The following is a 14,914-nucleotide window of genomic DNA, read 5'->3' on the forward strand; positions in this document are numbered from 1 at the left end:
GTGAAAGCACAAGGGCCTTGGCTCCGTCTCTAAATGAGTGGTGGGTGTCGTTCCTCTGTGCAGGGAACCAGGAAACGGTCGCGTGACTGGTCTCTACAACCCCTGGGGCAGCAGGGCGCACTATTCCCCCTCCTTGAAAGGACAATTCACAAACTCACGTTTCCTCTTTTTGTTTCTCTGGTCACTTTCTTCTTTTTTCAGATACTGGCTGACCAACAAAGTCCACATCAAAAGACCCACCACCGGCCTCTTGATGTACACCCTGGCCACACGGTTCTGCAACCAGATCTACCTCTACGGCTTCTGGCCCTTTCCGCTGGATCAGAACCAGAACCCCGTCAAGTACCACTACTACGACAGCCTCAAGTATGGTTACACCTCCCAGGCCAGCCCCCACACCATGCCCTTGGAGTTCAAGGCCCTCAAGAGCCTGCATGAGCAGGGGGCTTTGAAACTGACTGTTGGCCAGTGTGACGGGGCCACGTAAGTGGGCACCCTGCGGGACTCAGTGGCTCACATTTCCTGCCAGCTATACCACAGGCAGATGGGAGTCGGGTGGCACAAACTATAGAACAAGCAGGCTAGTGGTTTTCTTTGTTAAAGTGTAAAACAGTGACCAGAATATATATATCTATATCTGCATATATATATTGACCTGAGTATTTATAACTGTGTGGTGTTCATCTAGCATTAGGCAGATAAGCCACAGGAAGAAGGTGTGGAGAACCCACCAGAATTCAGACTCGGCCCATCTCTGGGGGCAGAAGGACTCGACGTGAAAAGAAGCCAGTCCCATGACTTTGGATAACAAACTGCCTCCTGGACTGGAGGGATCTCTGAGCTCGTGGACGAATGGAGAGCCACCTGTTGGCGGCTGCCTCGAGCCTCAGAAATGTGGGTTCTGGGTGAGCCGAGACCCAGAGGAGACAATCTGACTGACGTCTAAAATGGAGCTGTTCACAGAGGAAAGGCAGGTTGGAGCATTCCGCTGGCAAAGGAGCACAAGGACAACAGCAGCAGAGGCCACGTCCGAGTCTGAAGGCCTTCCCACGCACGCAGAGTTCAGATGCTCAAGGGACGACCCACGGGTGACCCGCCTGTTCCAGACAGGCCTCCACCACTACAGACAGACGGCTGCAGAAGACACAATGGAAGGTCGTATTCTGGTTTGGCAAGAACCACCAGGAACCCAGGACGGAGCAGGCAGATGACACTAAAGAGTTGGGTGCCGCAAATTGTGTTTTTGAAAAACTGTGACCTTCTGTTAAGATTCAGCACTCCACCTCCGGAATAAGACAGAAAAGGGTCCAAACGAGGGTTGTAATGGATGTTCTCTAAAGCAACTTGAATCCGCTAAGGAGGAAGGGACCCTGAGATGTCATCCTCAGAGTTAGCCTCCTTCCTGCCCTGTTAGAATGAGACATGAGGGGCTGTACTGTCCCCTTCCGCCACCAGGGAAGCCACAGCAAAATCTTGAAAGGGCACTGCAAAGACAAATGTCATCCTTTCAAAAATACATATGATCGCCTTTCCGGGTGCCTCCAGAGCCCCAGAGTGTGAGGCCTAAAGAATGTGAAGCGCTTAGCTCCGTCTGTCGGCAAGTACTGTCTGCTTTCCGCAGTGTGCACACCACGGGGCCCTGCAGCCAGACTACCGCGCCAGCGTCACTTCCCGTCACTCTCCGATCCTGAGGGTCACACTAGCCAGCACCGAGCTCCAACACTGAGGCTTTCGGCTCTGCAGGAGAGGTCCCAGTGTCCCCTCCACCCCCTTCCCTGCCAGAGGCAATGATTGTAGAATTTTGCAAAATCTGTTTTCTCTTTTTTGAGATAAATAGTTAAGACTTTCTTTAAACCCAAAGCCAAAGGTGGTATCCAAATACTGGCCACAATGTCCCCAGGGAAAACCTGGGCTCCATGCCAGTAACTTAGGGGCTGGAATCACAGGTCATGTAGAGACAAGCATTAGCCGGCTTGGTTAGATGTATTTTCTTGTCTGATAAATAATGGTGTTTTAAAACACATTTGAAAGATAAGTAAAAACCCATTGTCTTGAAGGTGAAGGGAGTTAAGAAAAATAATCAAGGTCTGCTCCCCAGCATACGAGACCGGATGCAATTCATCAGTGGCAATTGGGCACAGGACAACCACCCCTAAGTAATGGCTGACGGGAAGCCAGCGGAGGATACTAAGAAGCCCGAACCCCACGCGAGGACACTCCAGCTCCAAACCGTGATTACGATTCTGCATCTCTGTGTTCCTTTCCTTGTTGTTCCTGTGGATGTTCAACGCCTAAGATTTGGGATTTGCAGGATAAAATGAATATTGAAGAAAGCACCAGCCCTAACAGCCTCTGTGGGAACTGAGTGGTTTGGGCTCGTCATGAGAAGTGGAAATAATTAGTACCATATTTTACACTTCTTCAGGGCCTTTCATCTCGAGGATCTCAGAGGCCCCGGGAGACATTTAACTTCTGAAGCTTGCAGAGCTGAGGGGAGTGAGCAGGACTGCAGCAGGGCCTCCATGGAGGAGCCAAGGTCTTGGATTCTAGAACATCCCAATGGTGAGCCCTGATGTCAGGTCCTGCAGTTGGCCCGGAGCTCCACCTACCTGCCAGCACCCCTCCCGGGGACTTTAAAGGCCAGAACTCGTTAGAAGCATGGTTTTCTTTCTGGCCCAACCTGGTTCCTTAAACTGACACTGAGAACAGTTGAGTGGAAAAGCCCTTGCATCCTGCCTCCAGGTTCCCTCCGAAGAGAGGCTGGGGACCTCGGATGACCTACCCGTCACCATCCCCCAACTCACAGGTCCTGCGCTGCCACAAAGCTTTGGCCGTGGGATGATGGGTGCACCCGGGGACTTGGTTTCCCCTCTCTCCTTGACCTTCTGCATCTGGGTACACACAGGAGGTGACCCTTCCTTCTCTGCCTCTTTGCCGCTCAGTTTGAGGGAGATTCCACTGCAGGCTCCAGCATTAGCCAGCTAGCCTGAGGGAGGTGGGGGGCAAGAAGTCCTGGCCTGTCTGTCCCCTGTACCTCATACCCTGATCTGCTGTCTTGTCATGACAGTGGGCACAGCCGCCCTGGGCCCTTTCAGTCACCCGCTGTGGGCCCTCACTCAATCCCCAGCTGCCCTGATATCACCCACTCTAAAGCCGCTCAGACTTTCTCCTCAAACCCCCAAATGACCCCCACTATCTGCCTCTTCCTTCACTAACGAAATGGAGCCCGCTGAAATGAGGTCTCTCCTCAAAAATCTCTTGATCTCCCCCGCCCTTCTTTCATCTACTTTTCTCCCATTTCAGAGGGAGCAACCTCCACCCTCAGGCCAGTGACTTTCCCTGACACCCTCAGCCACTCCTCTCTGGCCTCCGTCTTCTCTGCCCACTAACACACACTCATTCTTCCACGGCCCCTTCCCTAGGAAGGCATCTCCAGGCTGCCATGGTCCTCCCTCCTGAGCCCACTCGGCCTCCATGCCCCTGGCACCCCCGCAGGGCCACGTCCAAAGGCCCTTTCTCACCAGCAAGCTCTCTGCGTCACTCGGCTCTACAGAGACCCCACCTGGACACTCCCTGTCCCCTTGGTTTCCAGGCTGCCACGTTCTGGTGTGTTTTTTCTTTCCCCTTCCCAATGCTGCTTTGTCGCTTATTTATGTATTTCTTTATTTATGTATTTATGATTTATTTATTGATGCCCTCGCCTTAATTAACCTAAAAAGGAGCCAACAGAGATCTGACCATGACTGCTGCCTCTCCTCCTCACCCACAACACAGACATCCCCCTTCCACCCTCCCTCCACTCTCCGTCAGCAACCCGGCACCTTCCTTTGGGTCCACCCTTCCCTGCAGCCCAGCCCCTCTCCCGGGTTCCAGGCTTGGGTCGCACATTCCTTGTTGGACATTCGCCCCACCTACTCTGGCAGTGCCATAAACTCATACATCCGAAGCCAGGTTGATCATCTCTGCCTCTCCTTCCTCCACGATCCCCCCTTTTTCTATTACAAAACCCGTGATCCCCTCCACCACCCAGTTCTGAGACCCTCAAGGCATCTTCGACTCTTCTCCATGTGTTTCCTTGCTGCTCCTCCCCACCAGCACTAGCCTGGCCTCCTTGCCACGTGGGCCATTTCGGCAGCAGTCTCATCTCCTAGGTTTCCTCTGGGCATGCTTGCACCTTCTCCAGTCCATCCTGAGCATGCAGAGCGGTTTTTCTCTCCAGCCGTGCCCACACTTCTAAAAGTTCCCATCCCACAAAATAACGTACACGTCTTCATGGTGACATTACAGACATAGGCCCCATTCCCCCTTTGCACCCTGCACCGGTTGTCAGGCCTGAAGGAGGTGCCTGGTTTGCCTGTCTCTGTGCCTTTGGTCTCGCTGTTCTCATCTTCTGGAATGTTCTTACCACCTGGAATGCTCTCTTCTGTTTCCTTCAAGGCCCGTGCGGAAACCACATCTTCCATGCAGCCATCCCTGATCTACCAACCACTGGGATCTCCCCGCGGCTGAACCACCATAGCACTTTATTTGTACCTTTTTCATGGCACTTATCATAGTCTGCCTTGTATTATAGTTACTGTGCACTTGTCTTATGACTGTTCCTAGATCGTAAGCTCGCCAAGGGCAAGGGACTGTGTTTTGTTCATCTGTGTCCAACACAGCACCAGGAGTGGTGCGGAGTGCACAGCAGTTGCTCAATAAATGTTTGTTGGGTTAAATCCTTAATGCCTGTCTCAGGTTTTATAATTAATGAAGCCATCTTGCATCCATAATGTCACAAGAAACTCCAAAGATCAGATGAGTTGGGCAGGTGCAGGAATCATTATCCTCATGGTACAGGTCATAAAACCAAGGCAAAAATGACGTGAAGGCACAGAGATCGGCAGAGGTTGCATCCAGGTCTTCCTACCCACTACACCAAGGCTTTTTCTGTGAATCCTTGTGGGCTTGTCATTGTAAACTAAACACTGATCCTAACTAAGCACAGTCCTAGCTGCCGCAGGTCTGGGCATCACCTTCACAGTCAGACAAACCTCATTGTGAACCCCAGTTCTTGTGCCCAAGAACACAGGCAAAATCACACCCCCTTGGGGGGAGGACAAAAGCCATCCAGGTTTCACAAGGCCCATGAGGTGGAGCTGTGGGACCTCATAAATCATTCCTGCTGCTGCTGTCATGGGGTAGGGAGCCATCTGCCCAGATGGCAAAGAGACCAACAGTTCCAAGGGTTGCTGTTTGATAAATCTCTTCATGCCTAATTAAGGCTCGCCGTCCAGGATGGACAAACCAGGGACAGGGATGAGTGATGCTGGTCACATGAGACTCAGACATGCGTGCTGCCTCCCCAATGCCCTTTACAGCACCCCATCAACACCGACAGCCCGCACCCACCTCCCACCAGCGCTGCTGGGCGGCATCACCCTTCCCATCTTCATCCTATCTTTTTGCTTTCCCTCTCCGGGGCTCTTTCCCTGGGCATCCACCAAGAGCAGGGTAATCTCAGAGAACTGCAGCTCCTCTCGGGTACCCAAGCTCTGACCTGGGCAATGTGGGAGATAATAAGTGGGAGGAGGAGGATAGGGAGCCCTCTACATCACCCCTCCGGGAAGCAAAAACTAGGGGCTTTGTTCTCGAGGGTGGCCATCCACAACCACGGACTACCCAGCAGTCCAGGTAGCGGGCAAGTTCCCACATGCAGTGAATAGAGCCATCCAGCCCCAGATCACCCCGTTTGTTGAGAAGTACCCCAGGTGTCTTTGCCCCAAACCAACAGAACCAACCAACAAGGACACTAGAGGTCCCTTGGGGTGTTTCTCAGTCTCCCTCACCATTTCCTCTGCCATCCCACCTCCCCCTAGAAACAGGGGTAGGAAATGGGCCTCCCTAAACGTTCTGAGAGCTGTGTCAAGAAAGACACAAATGCTCCAGCCATGACAACATGTTCAAATACTGGAGCGGCTCCTCCAGAACTGACCCAGCACCAGCTGTGAGCATCCAATCCTTGGCAATGCCATTGAAAATGAGGAGATGACAGCCAAGCAGTGGGGAATCTGCCCTCTGGTCCCCATGGACCCGAGCAGGGCAGGCCCAGACTCCAGTGCCAAACACTGTGGGGAGCCATGGCGAGGCGCTGGCTCCACAAAACGTCCCTTCAATGTAGTTCACAGAGCCTTCATTTCTAAAATGAGGTTGTCACAGTGGAGCTGCTGGACAGTGTCTGAAGGGATGACTGGCTCATCAGAATAATCACAGCCTAATGGAAGCTGGGTGTTGCAAAGACCACTGGGGTCAGCTGCTGTGTTCAAGGAAAGCCAAGCTCATGCTTTCCCATTTCAAAGTCCAGGGCTGGCGAGAATGTTACTTGCTGTAGCAGTAACTGTGGCCGCTTCTTGTCCTCACGAGCATCTCCAGGCAAGAGCTCTGGGATGGGCACCAGATGATACACAGCCTGCCACGCAAGACCCAGAACACATCTGTGCAGCAACATCAGTTGTTAAAATACTTTCTTGCCAACTGGTCAAGAGCCACTGCCCCGAGCACTCCAGTGCCCTGTGCTCCAGTGCTGTACGTAGCCAGGGTCCATCCTAACTCCTCAAGGCCCATCTGAGTTGTTAAATATTTAGCATATCACCACTGCTCCCAGAACTACCAAGAAAACGCCAGGGGCGGGAAGACTTTAGGGGCACCTGGATCACTGGGCAGGCCACCAGACTCATCTTATTGGTGTTTCTGTGGTAGCTGAGCCTGGAAAGGGGGTTGGCTTTCCTCTCTCTTGCTGTGCATCCTGGACCCAGAGCAGATGTTCTGTGTAGCTCACGTGATGCAGGTTGCAAGTTCAATTGTGGGAGCATCGAGAAGCACAGGATAAAGGAGAGGCATCTCAGGACAGTCGGCCAGGGCTGTCAATGCAGAGGATCACCTGGAACAGTACCTGTGTGGCAGGTGAAGAGCGTGAGGGAGGTCGGGAATGGAGGGCACAGCAGAGGACCAGGAAAGAGCAGATAACGTGCATTGAGCACTAAGTGGTTTATGCAGGCTAATTTATTTAATCCTTACAAACACCCCTTTGAGGCATATGCTATTATTGTTCCCATTTCACAGATGAGGAAAGCACAGGAAGGAGATTAACTTGCCAAATGTTTCAGAACTAGGAAGTGACTAAGGGAAGATTTGAACCCTGGTCCTCAGGTCCCAAAGTGGCACAGGAAGGTCCAACCTTCACCTTGATCAGCAGACCCCAAGGCCCTGGGGACTGCATTAACCTTGCCAGCAAGTGATCCAGCTGGGTCCCATGGGTGCTTTTCCCCCTGCATTTCGGCAGACAGCCCCTCCCCACACCCTCAGGTCCATTGAGCAGAAATGCTCATTACTGTCTGACTGGCAGGCTCCAGCGTTGCAGCCTCAGGCCCTGTAGATGTGGCTGCCACCTTTTCCACTTGGTGGGAAACTGGGACTAAACATTTCCCTCTGCACACGCCGGGCCACTTGCCCCAGTGTTTGGGGATGACATGGGGACAGCCAAACTGCAGGCTGCTAGAAAAATGTGTAACTGTCCTCTGGCAGAGGGCACCCAGGAAACGAGAAGTGAAACCAACCAAGCAGAGAAGAGGGGCATTTGCATTCCTTCCATAAATGAGTGCTCTCCTTGCTGCTGGTTCTCCAACTCACGCACATTGGCTCCTTCCTCCCCAACTTGTCCATTCTTTGACAACCTTTATTACTGAGGGGAGCGGAGCTGTGAACCAAGCCCGAGGGACTGAGTCCGTGTGCTGTGAAGGCAGCTCTCCCCTCCTCTGTGGACGCGTGGACCACAAGGGCGAACGAACGAGGGCTAGGATACTCCGGCCCCCACCCTCCCACAATCCCAAAGTCTGGTGACCCTCCAGGTCCTGGGCCACGGGATGGAGGTCACGCACAAAGCACACAGCCCCCATGAGGAGTTACCCAGCAACTGCAGGGTAAGGAGAGGGCTCCCTCTGCGTGTGTGCCTGCCTCCAGTTGCTCATTCAGCGTCACACACACACCGAGAGCTGCAATTCCCCATGCATTATACGAGCAGCTTTATCTCCATTATTCACATTTCCTACACAAATAAATGGCATTCAGACTTCTTAGGTAATTTGTCCAAGGACATAAAACCAACAAGTGATAATTAATCTCATTTCTGAGCCCATGCTCTCTCCACAACACTCTCCTGATTCAGACAATGTTTAGGATGTAACTTTTATAACCCGTATTGTCCCTCCGGTGCTGTATCTCCAGACACTTGCCAGGAACAAATTTTTGCCCCGCCTAGGGACAGCGAGTTTGGGTGTCCTTATTTTATGACATTTCCCTGCAGCTGTCTCCCCTTCTCCAGTGGTATTCTACCCCAGACGGCCCAGATGCTGACTGTCCACGTGTCCTCTGCCAGCCTCAACAGATACCCACTTGTCTGGGGACTGCCCACTTTCAATTTGGCATTGCTCATTTCCAAGCTGGTACACGGAGGGGGAGTCCCAGCAGGCGTCCGCCCGACTTCCCAGGCTCTTCTTCAGAAGGCCTGGGTGGCTTCTGAAGGTCTACTGCTCTGCAAAGCAGTCTTTCAGGAAACACTCAGGATTGCTGTCAATGGCACAGGCCATTCGGACGTGGCTCAGATTCCTTCTGGTCTTTCTTAGGGACAACAGAACTTTCTTGAACTCTCTAATGGGAGTCAACCTGGACAGAGAAGAGGAGCTGAGAAGGACAAGCGGCAGCTCCACTGAGGTGGGTCAGCAGGACCCTGTACTCTCTCTTCTGCCCTGGCGAGAAGAGGACCTTTCTTGGATATGAGGTGCAGGGTCTCAGCACCTATGGGTGCATCAGTCAGGATCCCACCGAGGTTACCATGATCTCCAGGTGACTCAGTTTCCCATATCCTGAACGAGGGCATACCCCCATTACCCTGTCCACAGGTATAAAAGACATGTGACGAGGGCCTCAATCAGAGCACTCCCCCCACTTATCAGAGGAAGGGATGAATGGCAGGAATAAATGCAGCAAAGGAAATTGTGGGGTGCCTCACATTCTCCTTCCTCAACTAAAAAGAAAGGGGGGATTTGCACAACAATAAAATTAAGTTAAATTTTAAAAAAGAAAGGGGGAGAAAAACTAATAACGGGATCTACCCTGAATCATACCTCTCTGAAGACAGAGGAAAATTCCATCCTACAAAGTAGTCCCTTTTCAAAAATACTCAGCACAATAAGTTGACACGACAATCATTAAGACTGATGAAAAGATGTTAGCGGAAGCAAGGTAGAATCGAGACATAGTTTAAGTGATAGTGTTTCACTGGTGCTTATACGCTCACCCCTGACATGCAGATGCCAAAGGAGTTTCTGCCTGAGTCACTCCCGACTGGAGACACAAGCTACACTCCTGCCTATACCAGATGGTGACTTTGAACTCAGTCTATTTAAAAACAGCATGCACAATGTGGAGTCCAGGGTTTCTCAAGGGCTGGAGCACAAAGAGGAGCCCGGCCTGCTTTTGATTCAGGCATTGTCCTTGCCAATCCTGGGAGTGAATTTTAAGAACAATGTGACTTCCATTATAGAATTGCAATGAGGTTTTCCAAGGAAACACTAAATCAGAGGCGAGACTCAAACCAAACATTTCCTCCTGCATGTGCTCGCGGCAGGACGCCGGCCTGGATGGCAGGGCGGAGGGTGCCTGGCTCTGTGACTCTAGCCCGTGGCCCCTGTACACGACATTAGGCAGCTGCCACCAGAGCTTACCTCAGATGGGCCTCAGTTCTACACCAGGGGACTGAATAATGTCAAATGTTCGCATATACATCTATATATGGTGGGCCAGATGTACCCAGAATCCATTTAAAAGCAGTGTTGATCAACTGAGCCCCAGTAATCTTATATACAACACAGTGGGGATCAGAAGACAAACCCTCTGGGAAGCACAACCAGCAGCTCATTCCTCCACGAAACAAAAGAACCCCGTACAAGCCTAGTCCAGGCTGCAACTTTGAAAACCATCCTCGTGCCCCCCGCACCCCAAGTCTCCCTTTATTCTGCCACATTCTCTGAGGAAAAAACAGCTACATTACATTGTCTTCCTGTGTATCAAGTCTTCTGTGACTCTCTATAAAGAGAACAAAGTGCGCTCTCTTCCAGCTGTAAACAAGCCTTTAAATAAGCTCTCGGAACATTAGAAGACATTATTCCTCTTCTAAGTTAAAAAGAAACAAAGTCCACGACCGAGCCGCACTGTGCTACCACGTCCACCCAGAAGGCCCTCGGGACCAGTCGCAGTACAGGTCTTTGAGGTGTTGAGGACCCTGTCGGTAGGTGACTCTGTGTTCTGGATGATGAGAAAGCAAAGCCCCTTTCTATACTCAACGGTCCTACTCTACCGAGCTTCTTCAGATAGCCACGGCTGCCAACTACAAAAATACTCTGAAGCTAAGAAATCTACTTATCGCCCGTTGAAGCAATCCCCAGGTCATGTCTCCTCCTCATGTCCATTTGACGCATGGGAAATTCACAACACTGTCCCCAGCAGCCCTGGTCTCCCCGGCTCTGGTGCCTTCATTTCTAACTCAGACATATTTCAGGCCACAGGCCACTGTGGCCCTGGTTCCAGAGGAGAACAGCTTTCCAGGTGGTCCTCCAGACGGCTTCTCCACTTCTTCTGCCTCCTCCCCCCTACAGTGTGTGGACTGGGTATGGAGCAGGTCACACGCATATCAACAACTCTCCACCAGAATATCTACTCTACCCATTGGCCATCGTCAATGATTTTACACCCCTGAGCCAGGTGATGGGCTAAGGGGTATAAATAAAGTCTGGACACTTAGGTTTTTAGGCCCACCTCCTTGGCAAGTCACGCATGGATGTCCAGCTCCTGGCTTTAGAATGTGAGCTTGCTTCTCTGCTTTTGTTTTGTTCGTGGCCTTCGACATCTCAGCTAAATAAGAGGCAGAAAGTCCTGTTTTAATACACTGTTACAGGTAATGGTCCAGGCGGCTTGCGTGAGAGCACATCCTATAGGGTCCTGCAATTCCAGAGCCCTGGATTTCTTAGAGGTCAATCTCTAAGGACCTAGAAAATAAGACATCCAGTAACTCAAGGGCCATGATTATGACTGCAACTTAAAGAACTGCAAGAAGATGGGCAATGTGAAAGAAGATGAAATTCTATTATTTGCCCCTTGCTTCTGGTTTGCAATTTCATTAAAATAAGAATTCTAGATGAGCTGTATCTGTGTTTCCATGACATCAAATGGTCTGTTGCTAGATCTGTTCCCTAGCCAGGAAGTAAAACTTCACAGCAATGGGCAGATGGACACAGGAGTCTGTACAGAGTCTCTCCTGGTGTTAAGAGAATGGTTTGGAAGCTGAAGTGCCCTTCTTCAGGCACCAAGAGGTTTCCAAACGGTGCTCAGGCTTCTTAAGGTTAATTGTTGAACAGACTGAATCACAGTTACACAATACCACTGCTGGGGGGAACCTCAAAGAGATGTTCAAGTCTGAATCAAATAAGTGTGTGTACACTCTTGCTCAGATCCTGGGCTCACCACCCTGCCCGCTAAGCCCAGCCCAACCAACACCCATCAGTGCAGGATGGCATGAGAGATGAAATCCATTTGCCATCCCAGTTCTACCTAAGCCCCTTAATTATAGGTAAAGAACATCGTCCTAGCATCTGATCAAGGTCAGAGAGCCAGTCAACAGCAGGGAAAAGACCAAACTCCCTACCTGACCTGGGTAAACAGGGAAATGAACAGTTCCCTCTTACTTATCTTTGATTAATCCCTCCCATCAAGTCTCTCCAAACACTCAAAGTTTATTCTAGTTGCAGATACCATATTTATTAGTCTCTCACGAGCCACAGTACTTCTGCTTTTCCATGCTGAGGTTCCTGCCAAGAAGCATCAAATTCAATTTAAATGGTTTTGAATGGAGTAGAACCCCTTAACTCATTATTTGTAAAGCCTGCTGACCTTAACAAAAAGCCAACGTTATATTTTCAAGTTAAAGGGCCTAACGCATTCCTGGAAAAGTGAAAATGGAATACCTCCAAGTGCCATGTATGGATACACTGAACTCCTGGAACTGATTGCACTCGAGGTCTTGAGTCTGGAAGGGGCCAGAGGAAACAAATACCATTCCTTCAGAATCTCAGGATCTTTTCTGAATCTCTTCCAGATGATTTTGTCTACCGCTGTCCAGAATGGAAAATGCTTGTGGGTTAGAGGTGACCGGAAATGCAGATGTAGAGAAATGGTACATTCTATTCTTGGACTGCACATCACTGTTCCATATGGGGTACTGCGCCAAAACATATGGTGTTCCATCTGCAAGATGGGGCTGGCTGGGCCCCATGAATGGTTTTTAATGCAAGTAGATGCAGCCTGATTTGGTCAGCCTCCAAAGGACAAGAAAAGCCAGTGATTCGAATATTGTGAAAAACCGTTGAAATTAATGGCACAAAACAAGATTCATTTGTATTCTGCCTAATTTAAAAGATGTCTGGTTGGTATAAAGTAATGAATTAGTTATGGGGGTGTTTGGACTGTTCAACATTCTTCTTGAAAGAACAAAATGCCTTTTTTCCTTCTTTCAAGCCATGCTCTGTTATTTTGTGCCATTTCCCCTAAGGAAATCCACTAAGCATTTGGCTTTTAGAATGGGCCAGATTTCACAAAGTCCACAGCATTAGGCAGAGCTGCGTCTGCTTCAATTCCCCAAGACCAGGCTGTGAGGGAGAGTTTAAGAAGATGCTCTCCTAAAAGCTGCCTAATGGAGTTATCTTGTTTGTGCCCCATCGGTAAAATCTCCAAGGACCATTTGTCATCAGGAGACCCAGAGGGAGGAACTTGGAGCTCAACCTTGAATGTCCCAACGAGCTCACATGCGGCTCCAACACTGCTCTGTCACTGACCCATCAGTCCATCTGCTTCCGAGCTAATGATGGTGATGACGGCAGGAATGACGCAGTGAGACCCTGCTCTGTGCCGGGCATTATGTTCCACATTACGTGTGAGTTTTCTGGCTCCGCTGTCACGAGAACTTCAGGGGGTAGGCTCTGTCCTCCCCACTTTCCAGAGGGAGAGGACAAAGTTCAAAAAGTAAGTTGCCAAGGTCACAGAGCTAGTGAATGGCAGACCAAGAACAGAGGTGCTCCTGCCCCAAAGCCTACACTGAGATCAAACAGGAAATGGTAGCTTGGCTACTCTGCCATGAACAGCCATCCAAGCTGCTGCATCTCTCAGTGGGACAACCAAGCCTGTGTAAAGTACTAGTTACTCAAACCAGGGCCGACGAGAAAAGCAATTACTCTGTAATCGTGACACTTCGTCAAAGCAGTACGGGGCAGAAGCCTGCAAATACCTCCATGACATCATTTCCACCTGGATAGCACTAAGTTCCTCAACACATTATGAGACTTAGGCCAAGACACCCAGCCTCCTGATCAAAGGCCAAAGTTTGCTAACAACCCCACATGGCCCATCCTTCCTTATGGAGTGAAGGTTTGTGCTTTATGATCCACTCTGAGCTGTCTCAGTCACGTGGTTTTCCAACCAATCTCAGCAACGTACACCTTTTCTCCCCCAGGTGAAACTGGCGAACAGAACCCCTCCGTCTGAAGGGAGACCAGGAGGCTTGTGCCCTTCTAAAGGACAAACTCTGAAGACTCAAAAGAATGGAAGGACCCACGTGCTACCACTGGAAAGCTGCGGTTTTGGACTCCTTTTTCACCTTCTACCTGTAAGGGTCCCAGCGGACCTGGCATCTCGGATACATCCCTCTGCTGCCTGCAGAACTGTGGCAGAAAGCGGCCAGGCTTATTGTTAACAAGAGCTGTTTTCATAATTGCACCCATTATACGTACTATACCAGCCCAAATGACCTCAGAAGGTGGAGTTCTAGGGAGCCCCGGCCTAAATCGTTTCCAAGGGAAAGCACTACTGCAGCCCTTTGGCCAGGAGCAGCCTTTTCCTTGGAGCAGGCCAGGCAGTGTGTGGCAGGGGACCACGCCTTGTCTGTGGCCTGATTTAGAGAAGGGCATGGAAGCTGTTGCATCTGTCATGTCAGGATGGGAGCAAAGGTATATGGAAATTAACAGGAGGTGGTTTTAGTTCTTCGGTGTTCATTCTAAAGAATAAAATGTAGATTCTTTGAAAAGGCAGGTCAGGGACTTTGCTGGAAAATCATGAAGATTCTTTTTCTTTCTTTTTTTGTCCCTGCACTGTCTTCATTTTGACACCCACTGTGAGGCTTGCACAATTTATTTCGGGTCCCGCTATCACAGAGCACGCCCCACAGACTTCTTCACCGAGCGGTTATTTGCCAGTGGTGGGCCCCGCAGGCACCAGTGGAAGTGAGTTTCATGGGCACTAGCTGTTCAGGTAAAAAGACAGTGAGAAGCAGGTGATGAGCGGAGCTTGACCTCAGACCCAGAAAGACGGACTAACTCCCCCGGCTGGAAGCCATCTCTTGCTTCTGCAGAAAAAGTCTCCATAGAGCCCGTGTCCTGGGTAATTTACCTTATGCTGAGACACTGATCCCTGCCTCCTCATCCTGGGACAAAGAGGCCAAGCAGCATCCCCCTGCCAGATGCCCCCTCCCCACCTCTATTCTGCCCCTACCCATGGAAGCTTGTGCCTTCCTACTTGCTAATTCAGGACAGGCCCCTTCTGCTTTCTTCCACATCCAGTCTGTAAACAAGCCTGAAGTTCTATCACATGAAGAAAGGACCTTTAAATCTTGTAACATGTGCTGTAGACATGAAACACTGTCCCCCATTTGGTGTGCAAATATTAAAACTCGCCTTGCCCTTCGTTAGTTGAGTTTATTTCTATTTTGAGCCATTACTCCGCAGGGCTGGGGGAATCTCTGACTCAGACAACTCAGTATTTCCTCACCTCCCGG

The 14,914-nt window shown here is 50.4% G+C and overlaps 1 protein-coding gene across 2 annotated transcripts in view; it reads left to right on the plus strand.

Moving 5' to 3' along the window:
• ST8SIA2 (ST8 alpha-N-acetyl-neuraminide alpha-2,8-sialyltransferase 2) overlaps positions 1–4,719 on the plus strand; it is a 47,493-nt gene extending 42,774 nt beyond the window's left edge. Inside the window, exons 6-8 of one of the 2 annotated variants that reach the window (XM_037053686.1) lie at positions 202–366; positions 2,426–2,562; positions 4,438–4,719. In XM_037053686.1, coding sequence (XP_036909581.1) covers positions 202–366; positions 2,426–2,562; positions 4,438–4,556 — 421 coding nt within the window. In that variant the 3' untranslated portion in view covers positions 4,557–4,719. Of the gene's footprint in view, positions 1–201; positions 1,457–2,425; positions 2,563–4,437 lie in introns of those variants that run through there. The other variant, XM_037053688.1, reaches the window with a different exon arrangement.
• Positions 4,720–14,914: the final 10,195 nt, after the last annotated feature.

Source organism: Sturnira hondurensis, unplaced genomic scaffold (assembly GCF_014824575.4).
Source record: "Sturnira hondurensis isolate 20B ecotype Veracruz unplaced genomic scaffold, ASM1482457v3 Scaffold0007865, whole genome shotgun sequence".
NCBI classification, from domain to species: domain Eukaryota; kingdom Metazoa; phylum Chordata; class Mammalia; order Chiroptera; family Phyllostomidae; genus Sturnira; species Sturnira hondurensis.